General features: G+C 36.3%; 1 protein-coding gene across 1 annotated transcript in view; it reads right to left on the bottom strand.

Moving 5' to 3' along the window:
• Positions 1-297: 297 nt before the first annotated feature.
• Positions 298-24,751, bottom strand: part of ELP2 (elongator acetyltransferase complex subunit 2) — a 38,718-nt gene continuing 14,264 nt past the window's right edge. The window contains exons 7-22 of the mRNA XM_068194834.1: positions 23,389-23,455; positions 22,411-22,545; positions 21,408-21,503; positions 19,597-19,697; positions 17,496-17,627; positions 16,862-17,011; positions 13,973-14,161; positions 11,808-11,874; positions 10,128-10,223; positions 9,949-10,006; positions 6,242-6,314; positions 5,665-5,851; positions 3,964-4,085; positions 3,324-3,466; positions 2,667-2,780; positions 298-1,698 (exon numbers count right to left, since the gene is read on the bottom strand). Of these exons, the coding sequence (XP_068050935.1) occupies positions 1,542-1,698; positions 2,667-2,780; positions 3,324-3,466; positions 3,964-4,085; positions 5,665-5,851; positions 6,242-6,314; positions 9,949-10,006; positions 10,128-10,223; positions 11,808-11,874; positions 13,973-14,161; positions 16,862-17,011; positions 17,496-17,627; positions 19,597-19,697; positions 21,408-21,503; positions 22,411-22,545; positions 23,389-23,455 (1,887 nt within the window). The 3' untranslated portion in view covers positions 298-1,541. The remainder of the gene's footprint in view (positions 1,699-2,666; positions 2,781-3,323; positions 3,467-3,963; positions 4,086-5,664; positions 5,852-6,241; positions 6,315-9,948; positions 10,007-10,127; positions 10,224-11,807; positions 11,875-13,972; positions 14,162-16,861; positions 17,012-17,495; positions 17,628-19,596; positions 19,698-21,407; positions 21,504-22,410; positions 22,546-23,388; positions 23,456-24,751) is intronic.

Genomic DNA, 24,751 nt, shown 5'->3' with positions numbered 1-24,751 from the left:
GAAGTTGCCACATAATAAGATGTACTACTATTGGAAAGAATTGTACCATATTATAATCAAATTGTAAGATATAAGATTACAATTGTGACACAGAATAAAGACCCACTTTTGGCAGCTTTTTGAAACCTCAGGAGTGATAAGTTATGTCTTTCTCTTGCCAGGATATAGTTGCTTAAAAATTCCAGACAAGTGAAATACAATTGAATGCTAAAGCACTTGTGTAAGGAAAGCACTGGGTACCACAAGTAAAATGTAGCAAATCATCTTTATTAATATGTCTTTTTCTTTTATTCCCCATCCCCCATCCCCATTTTAAAGAATGGTTTTGGTTTTTTTTAATGGCTGAAAAACAGAACTGAAAATAAAGAGCTAAAATACAAAATCTTTCAAGGCATAAACCATAATTACTCTGAAAACAGTATAGCCCACTCTGAAAGAGCTACACTCTTAATCTAAATATCCAACACAGTAAAAAGTTAAACACAATTCCAGTTACCTCTGCACTGCCAGTTACACGTAGCAAGCAGTTCTGAAATAACAATAATTTCACTCTCAAAGTTTAACTGATTTCTAAATTGGACTTTGGAACCAGATACAGACCTGCTGACATTAAGTCTTTCTGCAGTACTCTCAGTCTGTTAGCACTCTACTTAAATTACACTATGGGACAACTAAGTTAACTTGTTTTCACAAGAGCAAAGAGGGAGCCCTCAAAAGTCAGGAAGAGCACAAAGGCATTGTAAGGAATGGCTGCCTCCTTTTAGCTCCTGCCTAGTGATATCCATAAGCTTTTCCAGTCCAAACTGCAGAGGACAGCCCTTCAACAGTCTCAGAGGTGGTTTTTCTATCACACTCTGTTCAGAGAGGGCTCACAGGGGAGACACCAGAAGATTTAAGTGGTCTCTGACTTCAGCTTTAAGCCCCACCTGACCAAGAAGCAAGAGTTCAGCCCTGCACAGCAGAATAAAGGAATAAAATCAAGCAGGTCTGTCCAAGCATCTGAATACAAACTACTTCTTCCAGAGTTAGGTGGCCTCAGACTTAGACCAGGGCTCTAATAGACATTCAAAGGCAATCAGAGAAAGCTTCATGTTTAACCCTGATCTCTGGCTGCACATGCCTGAACACACACTGGCAGCACTGGCAGGCCCACCAACAGTTAACTTTAATAGCAAGAGGAGATAAAAAAAATCAGTACTCCAAGTGGAATCCCAAGCACAGAAGAACCCAAGTATCAGCAGCTTCCCACCTACCCTTTGAGTCACAGCAAACAAAGCTCAATTATCCTCCCATGCCTTGCCCCTCCTCCCATCCCCCAGTTTCAGGATATTCACCAAACAAAACATATACTTCATATTCCCAGAACTGCAAGATTAGAAAAATATTTGACATTTCAAACTTCCACTAAAATTGCTTTAATAAGTTACATGTAAGATATTTTACCTTCCAAGCAGAAAATAGAAAATTCAATAATGAAAGTGGCTAAAAGTTGAAATAAAATGCTGTGAATCTGTTTGGCACAAACAGGCCTGCTGTCTTTGCTAAAGAGCAAATCTGTTGACATTGAATATTTTAACACAGTGATCGGCTCCACAACTTGCAAGCTGCAACCACTTGCTGCTGTTCTCATCATTATGTCCAGCTCTGCCTGCATGATGTCTCCAACATAAGCGTTTCACAGCAAGAGCATGACTTTGGCTGCAACAAAAAGAAATCCATACGTAACTGCAAAATGTTAAACACAGTTGGGCGTGTGAGTGTAAACATCAACATTCATGTAATTAGTACTCTTCAGTTAACACTACCAACTGAGGAAAAACTGACTTGTGACAACCAGCAGGTATTAAGTTCTTATTAAGTAGGGTCATTAACACTAATGACATTCTATCCTCTCACTCATCAATAATTCAAACAGCTATTGATTTTCAGTTTTACCACATTAAGCTGGAGGTCAAGTATCTCCGTTACTTAGATATGACAGATTTCTGGCTTTTAGCCTGCAATTTCCTGTTATCTGGTTTCTCTTTCCCATTCACTGCAAGCATACACAGGCCAAAGTCACCATCAACTTCCATTTCTGTTACTATCAATGCCAGTGTGTGATAGAAGAACCCAAGGGAGTGCTTCAAATGAAACATTCCAAGTCTCTCCACAGAGTCTTTCTAGCTGTCACTGCAGCAGCCCCACATACAGCTTGTCATTCCTTTGGTTTCTGCAGGAAGCTGCTCATGAAAGCTTGCTGTCATGCACTCCAAAGTGTTTTGCTGATGTACACAGACAGCGATCCTTTCTACTCTCTCTTCAGTGTTTTCTATCACCATATTTATGACTAAAGGTAAAGCTTTCTTTTTAAGTAGGGCCAATAAAGGGTAATACTTCTCAAAGCTTTTGCATAGCATGAAGTATTTTGGGGTTTAACGCCCCCCCTGGTTTTTGTATTTGTTGGGAGGTTTTTTTAATACATCTAAATAACCAATATTTTTATTTCTGGGTTTTGCTTCAAGACATCTTTAAACTTTCAGGGATCAGACTTTTCCTAAAATGATAACAATTTTTGGTGTAGAAATAAACTAAATTCATATATTTTATGCTATAAGAACAGAACTACAGCACTGTTAGTCCAAAGAATAATATTTTGTCCTCCTAACTCACTTCAAAAGACATACCTGTTATCTATCTCAACACCTGTGGTCCAGTCAGCCAGTGCTGGTTCTTTCCCACTTTGCTTCCATGTGTACAAGAGAATCTTCCCATTCTCTAAGCCTACTGCAACAATATACCTATCAAGAGAATAATTACATTCATTTCATTAGAAATTACAGTAGACAGCTCACTGAGGTCAGTTCTAATGCAGGATAGAAAGAACTAGCACTAAAGCACTGTTGTTGCACCTTGCCCTTCAAATCAGTATTTACTTTTCCATGGAAAAAAAAATGAATACATCAAAGCTGCTTCTCAAAAAAAAAAAAAAAGAGCAAAGTAGAAACCTGCTACATATATTTGGTTAGGAAAAAATAAGGAGGTTATCACAACATCAGATCAGTGAATATTTTTGGAAGAATTACTGTGTTTCAGGTGTGCTCATGCATCACTCCCTCCTCTCTCCCACTTTCATTTTTCTCATTATACTGCTTGGACAAGTCACTGTACACCTGAAAAGGTGGCTAGGAAAGAAAAAAGTAGAGGTCATTCTGTTAAAGAATGGTCAAAAAATTGCCAGGTAGATTTAGGGAGCTGTTTAGCCACAGGAAACTAGTTGACTAAAGGGATAAATACTAATTTCAGATTAAACACAAAATGACAATACAGAAAACCAGCAATACCTTCCACCAGGAGTAAGCACATGGCTGATACCAACAGCAGTCACAGAATCCCCAGCATCCAGCACTGTTGAACAAGGCTTGATTGAATCCAGCTCATTCCCTTCAGTAATCACTGGCAAATCACACTGGCCCCAGATAATGACCTGATAAGAAAAAGAGTCATCCATGAACTTCCCCTTTAACCTTCTTGTAAATGCACGTACAAAAACATAAGGAATAGCTTCATTAAAATAATTTCAGGGCACAGTGGATGACCCTAAAAATGGTAAAAAGTATCTCTACCTACAAAGATTTGACTTTGTAGGCAGTCTGTCTGATTTCATTAAGGTTACTGACAACAAAACCAGATTCTGTTATGAAAGTTAAAGAAAAACTCAAGACCCATAGAATTATGTGACATATGCTTGTCTTACTGCATGAAGAAAGAAGGGAGAACGTCCAACTGGCAGCCCACAGTCTTGTATATACATATTCAAGCACTTTATTTAGCTTATGAAAGTATCACTGATTTCTGTGCTAATACATGCAATAAGATTTTTGTGTATATATAAAATAGGGGCTCATTAGAACACAGTGTTTGTTATTCTAAAAGGCGTTTAAATTAACTCCGGGCTTTCTAAATTCCTTTAACATTAATTACCTTTTTGTCCCGACTACCAGTAATAAAATACTTGCTATCTGGTGTCCAATCACAGGACCAAATGATTCGACTGTGAACAGCTGTATTTTTATCTGTGTATGCACAGCAAGTGAAGACTGGTCCTGGAATAAAATATGTAGAGGAAAAAGCCTTGTTTCAACTACTTTACATATTAAAAGTGATTGTTACTCTTACTTAACTCTATGTCAGAACTGCAAGAATACTTGGACATTATTCCACTCATCTTTAAAGCAACTGGGAATACTTAGGACTATATGAATTTTTTTTTTCCAGCACTTACCACAGTGATAGCTAGCACCTGGTCAAGACCATATCAGTGAGCCCTTATAGCCCTAAAGCAGTAGGAACAGTTCAATATTTTAAATGCACTTCTTTTTCAGAAGAATTTAAGTATAATACCTTCAGGTTATTTGTATCAAATTTCTTTAAGAACACTGACTTCAGAAGTTTTTGAATAGTGCAACATTTACCATGTGTTCACATTTCCCCAGTAATTTCATTAAAGCTCTTATTTACCAGTAAAGTCCCAACTGCTCAAATCATAATGGTCCAATTGTTAAGACTAATGTGTTCCCAAAGAGACAAGCTTATATTTCAGCATGTATACAATCAGGCACTATATCTGATCAGCAGATCAGTAATGGGAATGCTTTTTCTAAGTAGAAAAGGCTGTTATTTTGGAGCATAGACTTTAACCACTTCTTGGGATGCCAATAACAGCAGTTTTGCTTTACACTGATAATGATGTTATTTGTAGACAGAAGGGTTATTGATGAACAAATGTAAAGAGGATTTCCTCTACTTGCTATGAGTATTCATGATCCTTATCCTGAATCATTGTGTAACTACTGTGGACAATATGCCAGGCTTTAGAATAGAAGTCTGAATAGAACAGAAATTCAAGCCAGGATACAACTGGACACTGTCTGAAGGGGCCAAAACTCAGTGCCAAGTCTCTAGGAACATTCTATAGAGCCCAGCAGTGTTTATATGCTATTAAGCCAAGAATGCAGTCATAATTGCTTTCAGCACAAGCATCTGTTCTAGGATTCTATTAAAGTGTTCAATAGCAATCTCCTCATGATTTTGCAAGGCTCAAAGTCTTAATGAGAAGGTCAACTGAATCCTTACTATCAGCTCTTTTTCCAGACATAGCCAGTCCTAGTCAAATTAATCAATTGTGTAGGATTATCAGAAAGCCACACCAAAGACAGAGATTAATCCTGTCAAGAGTCTCAAAGTGTCATGCCATACAAGCAAGGACAAGACAGCCTATGCAGGATATGGGTGCAGCACTGAACCTTCTGGCTATGCCTGCACAGAACTCTGCAATAAAAGCTCTCCTTGACAGAATGCCAATCTGAAGTTCAGCTTGTATACTTGATTTCAGTAAATCAAACATACACTCACATGCAGAAGGCAAGAGGACTTCATTATATCCATCAGTTAAACACTATCTTGATTATATTCTTCTTCACATTTTAATTTCCTTTTTATGTTTCTACACATTAATTGTATTTCTTAAATCCACAAGAGCCTACAACACTAATAGTTCTTCAAAGCTGCAAGCAAAATGTCCATTAAAGTATTTTATCAATTCTCTTTCAAATATTTTGCAGCCAAAAATACTGAATAAACGGCCAAGTCTACAAACACCTATATTCACTTCACGTATCTTACCTGACTCTGAGGAATCCTGTTTCCTCCACAGTGACCAATTCCTGTCTCTAGAAACAGCTAGTAAAAAGCTGTCATCAGGAGAAAATGCCAACTGAGTAACAGTCAGATTGTGAAAAGACAAACTCTGAAGCTTCTTCCAAGAAGTAGTGCTCCACAAAATAATTGCTGCATGTTCTTTTTTAGAAGCCTGTATGGATGAAAAAAAAAAAAAGAGAATCAATGAGAGCAAGTATAAAAGTCACACATTTCAAAGTAGTAAGATATTAGCTTATTTTTAGGCTTGCAATCAAGTAAGACCTGCTTTCCTCTGGAAATTTCAACAATGTTTCTCTACTTTCCTCTAATGCTGACAATATATCAGTAAGTAAACATTTCAGACCTATGTTTGTTACAATTTATCTTACCAATATCTTCAAATGAATCACACACAATTTAGGAATAATAACTTATTGGCAAGCCACCCTCACCTTTGCAAGGCAACTGTCACTTACACAAAATCTTTTATGTTTTGTGAAAGAATTCAGCCCTAGAAACTGGACAGCACTTTTCACTAGGTGGTGCTAGAATCTTTTCTTACCTTACATGCTGAGGCAATTAGTGTGTTTGAATTATTGCAAGCAACACAAAAAATTTCATATCCATGTCCATATCTGAAATACACGTGAGAAGAAATTTAACACATCACAATCATTTTTGCAGTATGTATCAAAGTTGTTGTATTAATTTAAATCCCTTTTCAAAAATGAAAGGCACCTGCCAGGAACTTCTCACCACTATCTAAGTATTACATCCCAAATAATTTGTTCAGCTTTCAGTTTAAACATCTGCACAATTTCTTCCATTAGAAACTGGCTACAGAAAAATCTGTCCAGTCCATTCCATAGTCTTAAAGCAGCAGCACTGCAAAAGCCACCCTAATGACTAACAAATCAGATTAAAGCAGCATTTAATGTATCCTTATTTTCTTAAAAAGCAATTTTAGCACTACCAATAAAAATCATAGGCCACGTATTTGAAAACCACTGAAGAAATATGCCACAATCACACAGTCAAATGATGCCTATTCTGTGAAATACTGCAAGATTTCTGAACTAAAGGACAAGCATTGTGTCGGAAACAGAAAAAAACTCTGTAAAACCCCCAAAATTTATATCCTTCTCCAGAAATACATTTTTAAATCAGACTTCACAAGAGTTCTGATGAAATCCAAGCTCACATATCCATACTGGTATTTAACTAATAAGGAGAAATTCCATACAGACTAACACAAATTAAAATCAGTCACAAAAACAGTTAGAAGTAAAGTAAAATTGGAGATGCAACCTATAAACAGTAGACAAGTACCAGCTCAATACCAGCTGGATGAGGTGTTTTCCCATGATTCTCCTAGTTCTGAAGAGATAGGCAGTTCTCTTAATAAACTCCTTGGTCAGCAGTGTTAACTTCTTACATGGGACTGATGTTTATGGGTTTCACTTGCAGCCATAACAGCCACCTACTTAAATGACAAATTACTGTCTGGATCTGTTGAACTGAGTCCAAAGCATCATTGCTGGGTATATCCCATCAACAGACGGCCAAAGCCATGACTGAAGACTGGGAATGTACTGGCTTTTATGAAATGCAACTGTGCCTGGACTTTTTAACAAGGAGAGGGACTGGTGTGTACCCCTATTTGAAATGTTAAGTTGCAAATTTGAGTGTATCTTATAATAATGAAGGTACTACTGCATGTCTTACTCTTAATTTGTCACCAGCAGGAGTTTTATCATAATGCTTACTTTTAAAGCACATTCCTGGAGACTGTTTAGTAGTAAAAACCACTGCAAATCAATTTTCTAAAACTAAAAAAAAAAATATTGTATCAAAAGTATAAATTTCCCAAAATTCAGTGATGGGAAAATAACCTGTGAAACAAATCCTCAGTTGTTTTGATTTTAATCTCCTAAAAGTAGTATTTGAAGAGCAGTTGATTTCAAGCTTCTGCATGCAATGCTTCTTTTGCTAAATTCAAGTGCCAAAACGTAACCATTCTTACCAAATTAACAGCAAACATAAAATATTGTCTCTTGCAAAGTTACATGAGCAGGACTATCCTAGGTCAGACCAGCAGCTGTATAGCCCATTGCTGTCTCCAGTAAAGAGAATTAAGCTATTGGCAACAGGAGATGCTGCTTTAAAAGAATGCATATGAGCCATGATAGGACAGGAGCTACAATACAGTCCCATCCTCTGATCCAATTAACAGAATATGATTTCTTCACTACATAGTACACCACCAAATAGAGGTTCACAATGGAGAGAAGTAACTGCATGAACGAATAATGAAATTATATTTTCAACCGCAGGCAATTTTGCCTCAGCGTTGTACAATTCATAGCATTTTTTTAATGCACAGGTAGACTGACTGGACTTTCAAGTGTCCAGACAAATGAATACAGAAATTTTCTAGTGTCAAAAAGGATCTCTTCCAAGTGTATTACATGAGATGTACATACATATAAATATATATGTCAACACTCAAGCTTTAATCTCAGCATGCTGCATATGAACTCTCTATGATAATTTTCCAAGGGGTTAAAGATTAGCATATTCTCACAAGATTTATCATATTTTTAAAGTTATTATATTATGTAAAAAATTCAGCCAGTTCTTCATGCTAAAACCTCCTCAAGCAAACACTTTGCAAAACTCAGCACTAATCCTTCAAAATTTGGTGTCAAGTTAGAGCTAGGAATACACAAATGTCAATGACAAACAAGCTATTTTTAGCAAGTCAGTGCCTCACACTGTTCTTCTGCTGCTATGGCAACTTGAAATCTACATTATGAGATTTCATGTTACTTCTTTCAATATTACTCTGACCAAAAAATCTGAAAGTCTATGAATGCTTTACATCTTGTTTCTCTTGCATAAAATGATCTGTATCATTAGCTGTGTCTCTAAAACCAGAAAAAAACTGCTCAGATAAAAGTCATCTGAAGACTGTCATAAAATGGAGTTATTTTAATGAATGCAGGATATAAAGGCAGATAAGCAATACTCTCATAGCAGAGCATAAAATATTAATGTCCCACTAGACTTTGGAAATGTCAAAGGCAAATGATGAATTTTGGCCTTGACTCCTTTTCACTACTTAAACATCCCTTATCAATCTATTTATGTGAGTGCATTAGCAGCCATAGAATGCATAGAAGAAACAGTTGAAGTAACAGTTGGAAATTAAGAAGTGTGCAGATATGGTCTAACATGCATCGGTTTTCCTCCTAAAATAATTTTTGAGTACAAACACAGTAACAGAGCTTAAAAGCATTCAAAGCAGATTTACTGCCCAACTGAAGGCAAAGATGAGCTCCCATAGAACTTCTGCCTCAGTCCAATGAAAGCAAGCTGCACAGCATTTTCCAAAAGCTTTTTATTTGCTTCCTCACAAAACTGGTAATGTAGAAGGTGACTGTAACCATCAGCAAAGGCTCAACATTCTTCTCGTTCCAGTCCAAGACCCCCTTCAGGGGAGCCAGATAAATAAACCCACAAGGATTGAGATTATTCAATTTCTTTTGCTATATTTTGAAGTTACTAAAACTTTGAAGATTGTGTAAGTATAGCCTCATGTTTCTGGGATCCTTATGGAACAAATCATGCGACAACATTAATGTGAAAATTGTTGTGAATTTCAGTAAAGCAAGAAAACACAGCTGAAGAATTCTAAAACTGTGCAACCGCAAAAGAATTATCATGACACGTAACTCCATTATCTTTGCAACTGACAACCACTCTGTTGGCCTTGAGTGACAGGCTAGCCCCAACTTGTAACCATCTTACTCAATACTAGTCACTTTGCCCTACCACTAAACACACTAGTTTGGCTACTGGTTCTATCTATTGCACCTTACAACTCTGACAGGAGTTAAGGGCAAGCTCCTCCATTGATGCCTCAGCCTCTACTTCCACACCACATCTGCGAGCCCATGCCATGAAGTGGAAAGTAGCAGAAAACTACTACTACTCTCTTACACAGAGAGACCTTCAGTATAGACAAGGTTTTAAGGAGAAACAACCAACTACAATAAAATTGTGACACATCAGTTCTAACTGCCATTTTCTTCCCTGTTTCCTAATTTTTATATATATATAATTTATCTATTTTACAAGCCATACAGCATACACAAAGTCAAATGACACAGTAAAATAGGAAGAGTTACAGGACTAGGCTACATTAACATGTTGCAACAGCTTTCTGGAAATTTTGTAACAAAGAAGAAAAGGAAAAATAAAACTTACAACTTCTGAATTTCAGGCCATAAGGTATTCTGCAGCAAGTGATCCTCTGGTGGAGGTTCTAAAAAAGATTTGTACAGCCTATTCAAATTTGATTTTTTTCAAATAAGCTAAATAATGCTTCAAGTTTATATCAAATGAACCCCATTCTATATTACCAATGACAGAAATAATTCTCATACCTGTAAGGATCAAGGGTTGAAAATAAATCTCTGGATACTGATTTGAAATGGTATTAAATGATTCTTCATCCTCATCTGGTTGAACAGCCATATCTCCTATTAAAATAAGGACTTCATTAGCTAGAGAACACACTAGAAAGGAGGGAAAATATGAGGACTTATTATACAAGTAAAAAGCATCCATATTTTTTACAAGTAGTTGAAACTAGGTTTCTCTGCTTGCAGAGTTACAATAATATGAATACTAGAAGCTAGTTATTGTAATGCGTAAGAGAATGAGAAGGTTTTGAAGAAATAATAATCTAAGCTTCATTTGGAAACTGACTTCTCTCCATCAGCACAATCTTTTAGAGAGTCCTAAAAAGAATTTCACTGAGTAAAGAAGTCACCAGAGTTCAACCTGTGTTTCCCCAGTGTTAAAACCTTTCTTTCTGTATTTGAAAAAGTTTAAGACAAAAATCTCTCATACAAGTGATGCGTTCCTAAATTTGATGTAGAGCACTAAATGAAAAGCCATATTTGAGCAAGTGTAGCTACAACTTGCAAACTTCAGCAAAACTGCTGACGGCTCAGTCCTTAGCTTTAGGCAAAAGTATGAGAGGTAATCGAAACTAGTTAATTGTAAGTTAAAATTCAATTCTGTCCTTCACTGTGAAGGTATTAAGAAAAAGGTACAGAGATGGGGAACAGTGCCTCTCAAACAGAATCTACCTTTTTGCCAAATATACATCTCAAGCACATCAGTTTCAAAAAGAAGGTACAGAAAAAGCAAAGCAAAGGCTATATTCTCATTCAATCCAACTTTGCTCTCTTTGAAAATGAAATGAGCAACATTCATCTGAGACGACAATCTGATCATCAGGAAGATTCCACTGCAGAGTAAGTGAGAACATATCTGTGGTGCTTTACCCTAAGCCATCAAGGCTGACAGCATCGTGTGAACAGTGGTGGATGATACAGGGAAGTTCTATTCATGGTGCTGCTTCTGGTTGGGCCACATGAAATCAATGGAAATTAGTTATTCTGTGTGTGGCAATAATCTAGAAGAAGGAGGTTTTGTTCCCTCTCTCATTGGAAGAGCTCATGAAAAAGCAGGGGAAAAAACTTTGCCAAAACATATTTTACAAGTTATTTGAAGTACAACGAAATTGTTTTTTCTCTCACAAATTATTTACGAAAATTTGCCTTATTGCCTTCGAAGACCCTGGAGACAAAGCTTACTAAAATGGTTCCTTTTGTAGATCACACCTTCTGATAAAGCTTTAAGGAGAGAAAAAAAACAGGTCTGACCTAATTTGTACATTCCACTATAGTGCCTTTTTACCAGAGACTTCATGAAAAACCAGATCCCTAGTCTGATTCCCAGTCTAAGGAAAATACTTTTTATCATTCTAGGAAGATGTCTGTCCCTCCTTCCCTGTTCCCCCACAATGTAATCTCCATTGCCTCTCCAAGATATTAGCTACTGTTGGCTAACTAATTCTTCCTTACTTGTGTTTTTTACTTTTAAGCACCATGTTTAGCTGCTAGTAAAGAAATAAACACTTTGCCTGATTTTATTTCTAGATTCTGAACTTGCAGTCAAGCCTACACTTACAGACCTAATACGTACACCAGAACAATCCCTTAAATAAAGTTTCCACATGAAACACCACAGCCATTATTTCTCACTAGCAATACCTTCAAAAACAGCTTTATTGGATAATCCCAAAGCTGGCACAGTTGCACCTTCTGGAAGATCAGATGACTGCTGAATTAAAGAAAAAGGAAAGGTTACACACAGATTGTCACATAGGCTTGGATTTCAAAGGCCACAGCTTAAGGAATCCCCAAAAGTTTCTAGAGTTACTTTCCTAGAGAAGTGATAGAGAAGTGAAGGGGGCACTTTGAAAAACTCTTGTCTAGAACATACCCTGAACAAAACAAAGACCAGTACTCTGGTAGGAAGGAAAAAAAAAACAAACCGAAACAACAAAAAAGCACTTTTCTAAGGGCCCAGCTCAAGGATTTTCTTCAATGCTAATTGCAGGTTTTCTTCCACAATTATATTTATTCCAGAACATACATGACAATTAATCTATTAACTGAGAGCACTGCAGTTTTTAACACAATAGAAATGAGAAATCGTTGTTCTGAAGTGAAATAATAAAGCAGCATTTTGGAAAAGAGAACAGAGAGTGACTGCCTGTGACCACAACTTGAAACACAACTCAGTAAATAGTACAGAGATGTGGCTGGAATATGTGTCTGTTTAAAGTAGCACAAGACAAATCATCAGAAAGAAAACAGTTCCATAATGGTATAGGAAAAGAGTAAAAACTTAGAAAGAGTAATAGAAAAAAAAACCAGAAAGGGTAAGTGAAATTGGGGACCTTTGTGTAGAGAAAAAAAAAAGATCTAACAGCTGTAAATCCAGTTATGGTATCAGAAAGGTTCAAAGAGAGACTGTTTTACTGAATTAAATCAATATTTTAGGTGACACCTTAAAATGTACTTTAATGTTCATAATTAGATGAGACAATGTATCAGAGACTCAGACAAGCATAAGGCCTCTAAACCAAAAATGGTTCCTCATTACAACCCAAAGTATAATACAATCACATGGATTTGAACTGAATATAATCCTATTCAACCCTTTTAGAATACAAAACTGTTTATTGGTTTCAGGTACTTTTTTGAGGGAGACATTTAAACCACATTAAAAAATGGTCCCCCACTTTAGTGATAAAATGTTTTCACAGAAAACAATTTCAAGAAAGCTGTTTAAAAGCAGCTATATAATTAGAGCTCATAAAGCCTTCCTCTTTAACCAAAGCCCATGTGACACACTTTGTGTTATGAGTGTCAAAAAACAGCACTCAGAGGAAGAGCCAATAGGAAAAGTCTAAATAAAGTAAAGTAATGACATCTGCCACCCTTATAAAAGCAAAATGTTACTTGTACAAAGGTCATTAAAGCAAATGCTTACAAATTCTTGTGGAATTAAAGCACTAAGAAGCTATTTATGTAACTTCTTGCTATCAAAAATGATTCTACTTCTATCCCAGATATTTCAAATGTTAAATTAAATGGAAAGGCTAATCCATCTCTGAGAAACTGCACAGAAAATCCTGCTTTTGAGTGAGATATCCAAATAGCATGCAAGGCACTGTACAGAGGCAACTATCTTGAATGAGGTCTGCTCTAAGAAATGCAGACAAAATCAGAATTAGACCTTAATGCAAATGGGGAGCAAACAAAGCATAGTAACACAGGACAGCTGACATACCCACAACTAAGAACTGGAATGTAAAGGTCTCAAGAAAATTTCCAATGCCAAAGAGGAAATAAAGCATGAGCAAGTACATATTTATAAATATTTGTATGTAAGAACTAAAAATTATGCCAAAAGCTTTATGCTATTTCCAAGCGTGCAATTACAAAAAAAAAACAGTAATACCAACACATAACCACACAACAATAATTAGAACTAGGCAAGACTACTACACCTTTAAATTAAAGGGAGACACATTAACAGGCTTTATTGTTTGCTTAATCCCCAAGTGTGTACAGTGGTCTACTTTGGTTTGAGTTACTTAAAATTCACCCACACTCCTTTCAATCTTTTGAAACAAGGTCTTGTTGGTTTCAAACAGAACCTCTTTCATATACCAATACCATAAAAATACATATGACAAAACACACATCGAAGCAAGCAAAAGAGAAAGGAAAATACGGTTACAGTTTCAGTACAACTGAAAGAATTTTTACAAAGTTTAGTGCAATCTGACATTTTCTGAGGCATTAACTTATTTTACATCTAACAGGGTTCTTCTCTTCGTGTAGCATTGCTTTATCATACTTACATGGGAGCAGAGCTTCTCCATTGGGATACCAGTGATGTTACTGAAATTTTCTATAAAATTCTTGGGAGCACGAAAAACTCGAAGCACTTTTTCATCTGCTCCTGACACAAACTCAAACCGGCCGATCATTGCCAGACAGCGCAGGTCGTATCCGTGTACTTGAGGCCTGGCAATTTCATGCCATGTTACCTAAAAGTGAGTAGACACACTGCTAAAACACAATTATTAAACAGGGAAATAGTGCAATTTAAAGTTCCCAAAAAGCACCCCTCTGTTACTTGCTGAATTGACTAACACAAAGCAAAGATAAGAGCAACCTTCTAGTGATGTGCATAAAACTGGTGCTCACATACATCAGTTGAACTCTCTTTTTCCACCAAACCATTCCTGTAATTAGTAAACTATGTCCTTGCACAGATGTGTTTAAGGCACTTACTGTGACTTCTTCATGCTAGACTGTCAGGAATAGAACATAATTTGCCTAAGTAAAAAGAGGTTTGTATCCTACTACTTCAAAGACTGTAGGTGTGAAAGACTTAAGAAAGGTAGTCCTGCTTCCTTCATGTGTCTCACAAAAAACAGCAGCTCTGCTGTCAGCAGGCTACACGTTCCTACTTCCCTCTTTTCTTTAAATACTTGATTCAAGTGAGACCATTTCATAAAAGCTTTGCAAAAACCTGACAAAACCATAATAGATTCTAAGTGTCATTTGCTATTTCACCTAAATGATACTTCAGTTGGAAAAATTCAGTGTGTACTTTTGTGTTAAGAGCTAGCAGAACCAAAATCATTTGGGATAACTTAGACTACTTCAGTATTACAATGCTTGTAGCCAAGTCTAGATGTCAAATGACTATAAGCAAAAGCATTATATTGACTGCAAACTGCACATATCACCCTAAAAACCAATTGAGCTTTGAATGTTGAAGCTTCTGATAGGACCTGAATGGGAATTTCAGACATCCTACAAAACCTCATGATTTCACAAGGGCTTGATTATTTTTCAGTGAGGAAAAAAGCATTTATTCTTTAAAAAAGGTAAATCAAACATTGCAACAAGCCCCTCTTACCCTTTACTGGGTACATCATTGAATACAACACAAAAAGCTCAAACCCCAAACAGAGGGCTTTATAAGTCATGCAATAAGCTTCTTCCAGAAAAATCAGGATGGAAATTTGCATGACAAATTGAAGCTGATAACTCTTTTCTGATATTCTGATATCAGAACTGAGACTGTAAAAAAGGATGCTTATTTGCATTCAACACTTAGTTTCCTTTTTATAGGGAAAAACACAAAGCTGTAATACTAACTTTCCATAAACATCTGATTGAACCATCCATTCTGTCTTGTTAAGACAAACATCAGATAACACCTGTTGTAATCTTTCAGATGCTAAACTTGGTGCAATAAAGAAAGTAAGGCATTTTAAAGGCCTGTGTCATCCAAGTTCATGAGCAGCAAAACTAAAAACCTTTCCAGGGTTCAGAAGTTCTGAATAAACCTCTTCAAATGACCCATTCCTATTCCAACCCTCCACTTCACCCATCCAAAAAGGATACTAAGGCTTTCTCCCACACCTCATGCAGCAGCAAATATTGAAACTACTTAGATTTACACCTGGTCAAATTAGCCTGATAGCTGCTCCGTGTCACAACAGGAAGGCAAAGTACAAGAATTCAGTTCATGCCATATTTAGGTATGAAGACTGCAATCACTCTGCTAAATCAATTGATTCAAAAGTTTTAGGGTGAGCTGTGCAGGTAAATCATACGAAGATCAGTTCTTTCAGAAGAGAGGATTAAAATTAAGCAAGCAGCATACATAAATAAAGAGTGGTACTTCAGTAGGTCACAGAGAAAGTGATATTGACAACTCTTGAATGCTGCCAACTTACATCACATGCTAGTCGTGAACTTTGTTTTGATATATTTAATGTAACCTGCTGAGTGGAGATTAGGGTAAAAAGCAGGGAAGGAAACTGGAAATATCCTTCCTACAACACAAGGCAAAGTGTAGCTCTTGAAATGGGATTGCCAACACTCCTGTGTGGCTTGGAAGAAGGAAATCGAAGAACTGATGCCAAATTCACTCTCTCAAACATCAGACCTCCTGTGCTGGTGTACATTACAGAAGCTTTGATATGACAGCTATAATAGCCTCTCCAACCAATGGCACAGTCAGTCTAGTTTCTGCCAGGTTCCCGAATGGACCATTGGTACTGTTCTGCCAGAAAAGGTCATATTTGTAGAGGAGCGAAATGCATGAGAAACAAGAAACAGGAACTTCTGCATTCCTAAGCAGACTTTCCCCCAGCCCAATGCATGCAGAGGGAGCAAGCAGCTGTGTGGTCCTTAGTTGTTGGCTGGGGGTTAAAACAGGACAGGTACCAGCTGCACTTATGTAGTTCAGATAATCATTCCAGTAAAACAGAGTCATTAACAAATTAATGTAAAAAAATACAGTGAGAACTTTGTTTATATTATGTTTGTGTAAAAAAGCACAACCAAAGTTGAGTTTCTTTATTACTACCTGCAGCAGTGTAGTCAATTGTTAAACACTGCAATAGGTGGTTATCAATACCAGTCATATATTCCTCCTCCTGAATTACTGCAAAGCCTGTTTTCCAAGACTCTGGGAGAACACTAACTGAAGGTAATCTGGACACGGACTCAGGATTGAACTGCAATCATACTGCATGAGTGCAAAAACTCTGCCACTAATATTTTTAAAGTGAAAAAGCACATACTCAATTACCAAACCAAGCAGTTTTAAACAGATAATCACCTGGGGAACTTTAAGGTTTGAGTTATAATCAGACAACTCATTCCAAACTCAGGACCGACCAAGCCCCCTTAAACCACACTCACAAAATCTTTGGAAATCATACCTCGGTCTCTTCCTTCCTTTTCCATGGAGCAAAGAGCCTCGTAGTTTGGTCAGAGCCCACACTGATGATAAACTCTCCTTCTGGATCCCACTTCACATCTTCTACACTGTTAAAATGTCCTGAAATCACAACTTCTGGAGTCCATTCTTTCTATGAAAAGAGTTTCACAAAGAAGTAAGGAGATTTTCATTTGACTGATTGGCACATTCTAAGCAAAATAAAAGTAATAAATGTGCTTATTAAGAAAGTAAGAAAAAGACATTTATAAACAGCAAATTATTAGAACTCAAGAGAGGCTGAAGAGACACAAATATTGATGTATTGCTCCCTTATGAAAGAAACTTGTGTTATCTGTTCAGCTGTGAACAAAGAACAACCACAAAGGAGTTTAATCTATTCAACTGACTTCATGATCCCCACAGGTAAGAAGCAGAGTTTAGAGCCTGGAGGATTTCAACCTTCCTTCTGTGCAGGAATGAGACTCCTACAGAATATTACATTCAGAAAATTACTATTTCAATCACTAAGTTTAAAATATATTGCCACACTTTTCTATTAATAACAGAAATTAACCTCAAATGACTTAAAAGTACAATTCTTTTAAGTAATACTACTAACAAAAAAACCAACATACCTTATTAACTGTAGCCTGTTTCCAAAGGTGTAGTGCTCCATGAAAAGCATGAGCAATGATCATTGAACCATCTGGACTAAACTGGCAGTCAAAAAATCCAAGAGTATTGCCACCCACTTCACCTACCCGTACCTAAATTAATGAACAGAAGTGAAATACCCATGAAAATGGCCTTCCATTCCTACAAAATCATTCTTACTCCATGAGAAGAAAAACTACCTATAGGCAAGAGTTCACATTACACACACAAACACATTTGAAGAATATTTTAATTGCGATGTTAAGCACTGAAATGTCATGGGAATTAGAGCTGTGTGCCAGTTGAATGGAACCTCCTTTCAGAGACATCTCAAGATAGATTCACCCAAGGGAAAGAAAACACTACAACAGATGAGATGCAAACCCAAATGTTCTGTGTTTCAGTCCAGCTTGTTGGATGCAAGAGCTCCTTATCATCTGTTGCCTGGCTACTGCTCTGTTGCACAATAAAGAGAAATGATCCAAAGAAACAGTAGTTCCCAAGTACATTTTTTTTCCTACCTAATTTCCAAGATTCCCTAGCATACTTTCACTTCCCTGTTTCTCCATCAACAGCTGCAATTTGATCCACACTCCTTCTGTGGCATATTCTGGCCTCTGTTTTGTGCTTCTCTTACGAATTCTCACATATGCACACATGCATACACACAGGTCTTTAAGTTGCCCTAGTGCCCTTCCACTTTTTAAATTTTATTAAAAGATTAATAAAGTTACATTTTCAAGTTTTATTCAAGACATAAGACCACAATTCCTTTCAAGCTTTCAACTCCCCAATTCTTATATAGTCTCTTTTAAGACCAAAACGAAATGAACCAATGTCCCACTTTAAATGGCACTGCAGTAGTAGTTCCATTTTATTAGAATTCATTAAAAAAAATACCACTCATATTGAAGTGACTTTGACATGCCATGCTAGAGGCAGAATTCTAGTCTCACTTCTGAGCAGGGGAATGAATTTCTGAAGACATCTTGTTCATAATATCATAATGCAAGAGAGAAACTGGGATTTCCCCTTGTGCCCTTCTCTTCCCTGCAGACTTCCTGCTCAGATTTTCCTCTTGAAGCAAAATAGATTTTTGCAGTTAAAATGTCTGATCTGAACTTGAAGCTACACATTTGTGGTCAAACCAATGCAAAGAGAATGTAAATTTAAAGACTCACATCTTGCAACAAGCTTTACTACACAACCCATTTTTAGAAGCGTGTAAATTTAGCTACAACTACATGTTACACCTAGGAACATCAAATGGCATCTCTATGTGATTGCCTTTTATGAATTAATAAGCAAAAAGGCATCAGAATTTTTCAATGAAACAGAGGAAAAATTAAATACCCTACTGTAATTCTCACTTTTTCACCCAAGAGACACTTGAAACTTTCTTTGTGACAGGAAAGACCACAAACAATGGCTGGCATAACACAACACAAACAACTTCAACGAACTACTGCAATTCGGAAAAGCAGGTCAGTTGAAAAGACATCAATCAAAGCACTAGAGAAATCTGGTTGTACTACTTGTTTATTTATATGATCCACATCACAACAGCTTTCAGAATACTACATGAATGACACATGAGTATTCAGCTCAAATGGAAGAAAAAGCTAATGACACAGACAATGTTCAAGTTACTGTGAGTAAAACCAGGCTTGTGAATTCGTGCCAGCTGCTCTGTGGTAACTGATTAGGTCACATTCGCACAAGGATGAACTGCAAATAGTTCAAGAGGGTTTCTTCCTCCTCTTACCAGGAGCACACAGCATGCATTACTATGCAGCCCCTGCCTTGTACACTATAAATGACAGCTGAGCACAAACACCCCTTATAAACTCCTCAGTTCAGTAAGAAAAAAAAAAAAAAAACAAGCAATAAAAATCATATTGTATCCCTTTTTTTAAAATACAGTTTTACTCGCAACAGAGCATCAGAATGAGTATTTTTGCAAGAAAACATTTTGCCTTTCTCTGCCAGAATTTTAGAGAGTTTTTGTTCCCTACAGTACACACATAATGCTGGAAACACAAGTTGCATACAGCATATATTGTGAGAAAGATTGACACTTGCCTGTTCTAGCCAGACTCCAGATTCTTTATCAGGTTCCCAGATGATCACAGTTTTGTCCATTGATGCAGATAATATCCTCATTGGTTGTTGCATGCTGCCATCTACAGTACAAAGAAAATTATTACCCTACAACCTAGGAGCTTATGTTCTGAAGAAATTAGGTGATACTGAAATATAAACACATTAAAAAAATTGTTCAACATCAGAGACATGCAATGCATTTCTTATATGCCAAATGTACAGACTCTACATTCTTGCCAGGCATTCTTTAGGAGATATTGTATTCTCAGCCATAATCACCCAAAGAAAAAGTAAAACATGTACATGAGAACAACCATATTCCAGTTTTCTCACTCCAAACCTATATTGAATTAAATATAATTTGGAGGAAAAGCTAGAGTTTCACAGAAAAAATGCACAGCAGTTCTCAGTTCAATTCCTTAAATAAGTTTTCACTGAGAGATTTATAGTTTAAAATAATTGCCCAGTATTCACTGTTTGGGTTTTTTTCCCCAAATTGTTAGGTTTGCTACTGACTTCAGCAGACTCTAGCAACCTGTAATGCATAGAGTAACTCAGGACTGCTCCCCAGAATGCAGTGAAACACTCCAGAAAAAAGCCCATAGGAAAGAGGGAGCTGGTTCATCACCAGTTGTGAAACCTGTAGGAAAATCACTGAGGAACTTTTCTTGATAATAGAGATATTGGCAGGCATCTCATGAGGTGATATGTTAGCAACAAACTTCCCACCTTACCTTCTGCACTGAGAATATGTCTCTCAGATCAGTTTGCCTCTAGTGAAAATCTATTTTAGGGAACCCAGCGTTGGGCAGTACAAAGAACACAAGCAGCTTCACGTATGTGGAAGCACCTGGAAAACTTCATGGTCTAACAGGACAGTTTTCAGATCGCAGTGCAAGGCTGGCAGGCCTACATTGTGCCTAAACCTTGTTCTAAAAGGCTAAATCTTTTACTGGTGTCTAATTTAGGAAAAAAAAAAAAAAAGAGAAAAGTTTAAGGACCAGATAACTAAACCAATATTTTTAAAGCAAGTCCTGTGTCTTTCACTACATGTATTTTGACATCCTAATGGCACTCTCCTGCTGAAGTCTTGTATAGACCAGCAAAGCTGTCCTTTGTAATGCTGAAGTCACCTGCCATCAGTAACTCTAAAATACATCAGGAAAAAAGACACCTTTGCCAGTACAAATATTCAAGGGTGTTCTGACTGTGAAATGTCAAATCAAGAATCTGCTTCCCTTATATGCCAAGTAGACACATAACAGCAAATCAGTACTGCAAACAAGGCTGTCAGAATTTGAGGATTTCAAAAGAAAGATAAATACTAGAGCAAAATGCAAAATTAAGCTATAAATAACACTGTTTCAATGGAAGTCTGCACTAATGCCTTAAAGTTACATGCTTGAGAAAAACTGAAACTCCAGGAATCTACACCACTAAAAAGAAAGGACAGCTCTTGAGGTATATTCTCCTTCTGAAGAACACACATTTTAAAAACATATATGAAGGTAACCTATTAGAGCTATTAATTCACACTGATTAATTAAACTAATTTGTACACCATACCCAACAAATCAATTACAATGAAGTCTTTACAGCTCTGCTATTTAATTTCATTCATTAAAGAAAACATGAGTACATGGCAAAATCTGTTTACTCATAAAACATTATTTGCAGAATTTAAAGACTGTCATCTCTACAGGAACAAGTGAACATGCAAACACAATATGAAGATATGTAACTCTATCTATGTATACGACCCTTAACAATGGTGTTTGGTATCTTTTTACCTTTGGAAAATGAAGGCTGCCAGTGAACTGCATACACCCAGTTTTCATGACCAGCCAACACAGACTCCAAAGAAACTGCATATGATGTGTCAGCATCTACCACAAATGAGAGAAAAGCATATTTCTTTCAAAAAGCCAAGAAAGACCAGGTCATTTCTGGTATCTTCAGTGAAAATAATCAACTGCTTCCAACATCTACCAATATCTCAAAAGCTTCCTGACACTGAACAGTTCCTTGAAATCCTACTTTGGCACAAGCCCTAAGAAACACATTTATGGTCATAGGTGAATGTATTGCCTCAAAGGACTCTCTCAGAATTCCTGGAGAACTCTCAAGCAGTGTTGAAATAAATGCTCTAAATTGGCACTACACATACTCTTACGCATATTTGCATCTCCAAATGACTGAAAACACAAGCATTAAGATACTTCAAACAATGAATCAGGATTTGCAGGAAGTATATTGAGCACTTTTTACACATAACATAATACACACTTCATTATATTAACTAGATTGCCAAACAATTTACCCTACATCAGCAATGCAAGCATCTGATGTTACCGTGCTTCAACAGCTTGTTAAATGACCATAAAGTAAGCCTGCACATACTTATCTGTTCTTTGCAGTATGTTTCTAATCTTTAAGTAATAACAGCACCTTTTAATTCATTGAATTCAAAAGAAAATGAAAGCTAAGCTATTAAACTGGAGAACTACAGAACAGCTTCTCTCCTACAGACAAATAAGTGTCCTACATATTGCATTTGGAATATGCATAACAATAACAAGCTATATTGGTATTAAGCTCTCTCACCGCCTTATCATTTCATGTAATACATCCTTAACTTTTGGTTTTAAAACAGTAATTCTGCTTTTTCAACAGCTAAAAACAATGCAGTCAACATGAAGCAAACCATACTAGGTGGTAACCACCCTCTCAGCTTCCCCTGAAAAGATAAACAAGTAAAAAGCTGTGCCAGAGAATTTTACAGCTGTTACCTACCTTTAACAGTAAAAAAATTCTCTTTCAGTTTTATGGAATCATCTTCAGTTTCTGGAAGCTGCTTTAATTTTGTACATACTTTCCAAATTCTTATCAAACAGTCCTGAGCACAGCTTGCTAAGAAAAGGTCCTCACCTATTTGTTTTCCGAAAAAGAAGGAAAAAAAAAAATAGAGCCACATTTTCATTACAATCACTGCTATGACTAACCTACCATCTTTCCATACATGCATCTAACAGCATTATCCCAATTTTTCCTATTGTACACAGTATCATAAAATAATCCAGTTTTATTTCAACATCAATTCACTTTCCCTACTATTCAAATTCAAATTTCCCTACTACAACTCAAATTCTCTACTATTCTATAACACACTAGGAATACATCCATGATTGTAAGATGTGGAAGATATGGTAAGCGCTGTACATGTTATACATATACTTCCCTACTATTTATGGGCCTTTGCTTTTGGAATTCTATCAATTTCAATACTTGTCAAAATCTCCTTTCCTTTCTCCAAGCTTGTAGCATCCTCAAATTCCTTTTTTTTTTTTTTTTGGTGCCATTGCAATAACTATTTGATTAGTTAGTGTCTGAAAAGATTCTCCTTGTAATTTCCCAATTAAAAAAAAGGGGTGGGAGGGAAGCAAGAAAAGAAAATATAAACATACAATTTCTCTCTATTCCTCCTCACTCAGATAGAGACATTTGTATATTGAAAAGGACAAGTTGCTAAAACTACAATTTGTTTGCATTTAAGTACCAGTCAGCTAAACATACCTGAAACAAGCATGAAAAATGTTTTAAAAGGATACAAAATTTCATCTTGATTTTTAATATTAATTTCCACCATCTCAGGAAAACTAACATTACAACCACAAGAGCTTAGGTGCTACAGTCAAGGTCAACTGTTGGAGGGGTAAAAGACTAGTACTGCCATTAAACCACTCTTCCACTTTATTCATCTTGCATACTGACCACAGACTGCCCACTCAACGCCTCTTATCCAATCTTCATGGCCAGGGAGTATTAACATTTTCTGAAACTGAATAAAAACTCCTGTTACATCACAGAAATGCACCTAATGACCATACACATATCAGCAATAAGCTTATTTTTTCAAGTCTTTTATATTTATAGCTTCTATTATATGAAACAGAGAAAAAAAATAAGCCACTACTAAGGATTGTAATTTATACACAGATTCGAGATGAGTCTTTTTGGTTTTGCCACCATTAGATAAGCACATGTAAACCATGTATGAGTAGGAAAGGATGTGAATTTAAGGTGTACACCTTCAAGAGGCTACAGTGTCTCTATGATACCACTGAAATTTTTTTTAAATTTTATCAGCCTTACTGTGGAACACAAAGAATAACATAATGCAAATTTGATGTGACAAGTAATTTCTTGTATTTGTGTGAAGTGGATGCAACAGCAGATGATGAAGAAAATGAATACAAGTAAAATCAAGTATAAAAAGAAGAGTAAATGCTTTGAAATTATTTTCAAAAATAAATTTTTATTTATATATTTGTAATAGAATATAATACGTAAGAATCAGTTATGGTACTGGCAATATTCTCTATGTTTCTTAATTTTATTGACAAAATTTCTAAGGAAGGTATACATCAAGAACTGCTGATGGAACACTCTGCATGAACACGGGCTTAGGAACACCAGAATGCAAACACAGTCTGGATTCCCTTTTAAGAATTTTCACTTATAATTTATTTTTATTTATAACATATGTAATATTACTGTTTTACTTTGATTCAAGTACAACTATTTACTCCTTTCTCAGCATTTAACCCATTTCTACTTTTCTTTGCCCAGAAACAGCCCAACTTCAGTGACATTTTTTTATTTCAAGTTGAATGAAAACGTCTGAAGTAACTGTTACAGTTAAAGTACTAGTGTAGTTCAGTATGAATAACTTATCACATTATTTCTGGCATTATATTCCACTAAATCCCTTACCTAGGCCTACTTAGAACTATGCCTAAATGACAGCCTTTCCTATCAGCACAAGTCTGCAACTGAGGTCTCTCTTCCAATCTGTGACAGGAAAAAAAAAAAAAAAAAAGAAAAAATTTGTATGCATATGAAAAAAAAATCTCACTCAGAAATTGGTGCCACTCTCTTTGATCCAAAATTTCTGATATTCTCCAAAACCACCTTCCCATCAAACAGTATTACTCTACCTCTCCTCATCACACAATTGCAGTCACAATCATAAAATGGTTTTGTTTGGAAAACACATTAAAGATCATCTAGATCCACCCTCTCTAGCCATGAACAGGGACACTTTCCACTAGACCAGGCTGCTCAAAGCCCCATC

This window comes from Anomalospiza imberbis, chromosome 1, assembly GCF_031753505.1.
Source record: "Anomalospiza imberbis isolate Cuckoo-Finch-1a 21T00152 chromosome 1, ASM3175350v1, whole genome shotgun sequence".
Lineage (NCBI taxonomy): Eukaryota > Metazoa > Chordata > Aves > Passeriformes > Viduidae > Anomalospiza > Anomalospiza imberbis.
This window is presented reverse-complemented; position numbering and strand designations above follow the sequence as displayed.